Source organism: Arachis ipaensis, chromosome B5 (assembly GCF_059453495.1).
Source record: "Arachis ipaensis isolate K30076 ecotype BB chromosome B5, ASM5945349v1, whole genome shotgun sequence".
Classification (NCBI taxonomy): Eukaryota; Viridiplantae; Streptophyta; class Magnoliopsida; order Fabales; family Fabaceae; genus Arachis; species Arachis ipaensis.
In genome coordinates, this window is record NC_142440.1 from 70,099,872 (window position 1) to 70,101,469 (window position 1,598).

A 1,598-nucleotide genomic window follows, 5' to 3' on the forward strand; every position below is an offset into this window, starting at 1 on the left:
GCCTCCCTTCTTGGGAACAATTTGTACTGGACTTATCCATGGGCTATCAGAAATAGGGTAAATAATTATGGCTTCCCAAAGTTTCATAACTTCCTTCTGGACCATTTCTTTTATGGTTGGGTTTAGTCACCTCTGTGGTTGCACAACTGGTTTAGCTTCATCCTCAAGCAAGATCTTTTGCATACACTTGGTTGGACTGATCTCCTTTAAGTTACTAATGGTCCATCCAAGAGCTGTTTTATGACTCTTGAGCACCTGAATCATCGCCTTCTCTTCCTCCTATTTTAGTGCAGAACTTATAATCACTGGCTAAGTGTCTTTGTCACTTAGGAATGCATACTTCAAGGAGGGATACAGCGGCTTTAACTTGAGTTTAGGAGGTCCTTTCTCAGTGCTAGGCATGCAAGCCTTCTCCCTCTGAGGTATTGGTTCATCAACTTCAAGAAGAGTGTCTTCAAGGGAGGCTTCCAGGTCATCTTCAAGCGTTCCAGCTTCAAACACTTCTTCAATCAGAGGTTCAATGATGTCGATCCTCATGTATCCTTTAGAATCATCCCGATGTTACAATTCCTCTAAAACGTTTAACACAATCTCCTCTTCATTGACCCTTAGTTTTACTTCACCCTTCTGTACGCCTATAAGAGCTCTTCCTGTGGCTAAGAAGGGTCTTCTAAGGATGATGGAAACGTTCTTGTCCTCTTCCATATCCAATATAACAAAGTCACTAGGGAAGATGAAAGACCCTACTTTCAGAAGTAGGTCCTCCACCACTCCGAAGAGAAACTTAATAGAACGCTCAGCCAGCTGGAGACAGATACGGGTAGGATTTACTTCCTCAATTTGGAAATTCCTCACCCATGATAGTAGCATGAGGTGGATGCTTGCTCCGAGATCATATAAGGCCTTCCGAATAAGATTCTTTCCAATGGTACAAGGAATCACAAAGCTCCTAGGATCTTGTAGTTTCTCAGGAAGATTCCTCTGAATGACTGCACTGCACCCCTTAGTAAGCACCACTATCTCTACTTCCTTCCAATCCCTCTTGTTATTCAATATTTCCTTCATGAACTTAGCATATAGAGACATTTGTTCAAGGGCCTCTACAAAAGGGATGTTGATCTCAAGCTTCCGAAAAGACTTTCAAAAACATGGAGAATTGTTTGTCCTTTTCTACTTTCTAAAGCTTTTGAGGGTATGGTAGTTTGGCCTTGTACTTCGGGCCTTAGGTAGTGCAGGATGAGTATCAAGAGTGATTCAAAAGAGGTTGTCAGGGTGTCCGGGGGGAATGTTCCTTGAATTTTCCTTGGCGTCCAATGCCTCCGCCCTTAGCCGTTCAGTGGCCATGATTCTCCCTTTAGAGTGTTCAGCACCCTGGGAGGCATTTGTGCTTTCTGCAATTTTGCTCTCTGGTCTCTCTTTTTTTATCTTGTTTCTTATTGTTCTAGTGTTGAATGACTAATATTTTGCCACTCCTCAATTGGACTGCCTAGCATTCTTCTCCGCTATTGGGAACCATATTAATTAGTGCAAGTTGCTAAGATATTCTCTGGTTTATTTGGTCCATTTGTATCTCCTGGTTCCCAAATGAGGTTTGAGCT

The 1,598-nt window shown here is 42.5% G+C and overlaps 1 protein-coding gene across 1 annotated transcript; it reads right to left on the reverse strand.

Annotated features, from left to right (window-relative positions):
- Window positions 1-561: 561 nt before the first annotated feature.
- LOC107640627 (uncharacterized) lies at window positions 562-1,086 on the reverse strand. Its single transcript, XM_016344137.1, has one exon. It carries the CDS (start codon window positions 1,084-1,086, stop codon window positions 562-564), a length of 525 nt encoding a protein of 174 aa, XP_016199623.1.
- Between the last annotated feature and the right edge of the window lie 512 nt (window positions 1,087-1,598).

What these genes read in the sequence shown, in the direction of transcription:
- LOC107640627 (XM_016344137.1), bottom strand. Translation starts at nt 1,086, where the DNA reads ATGTCTCTATATGCTAAGTTCATGAAGGAAATATTGAATAACAAGAGG.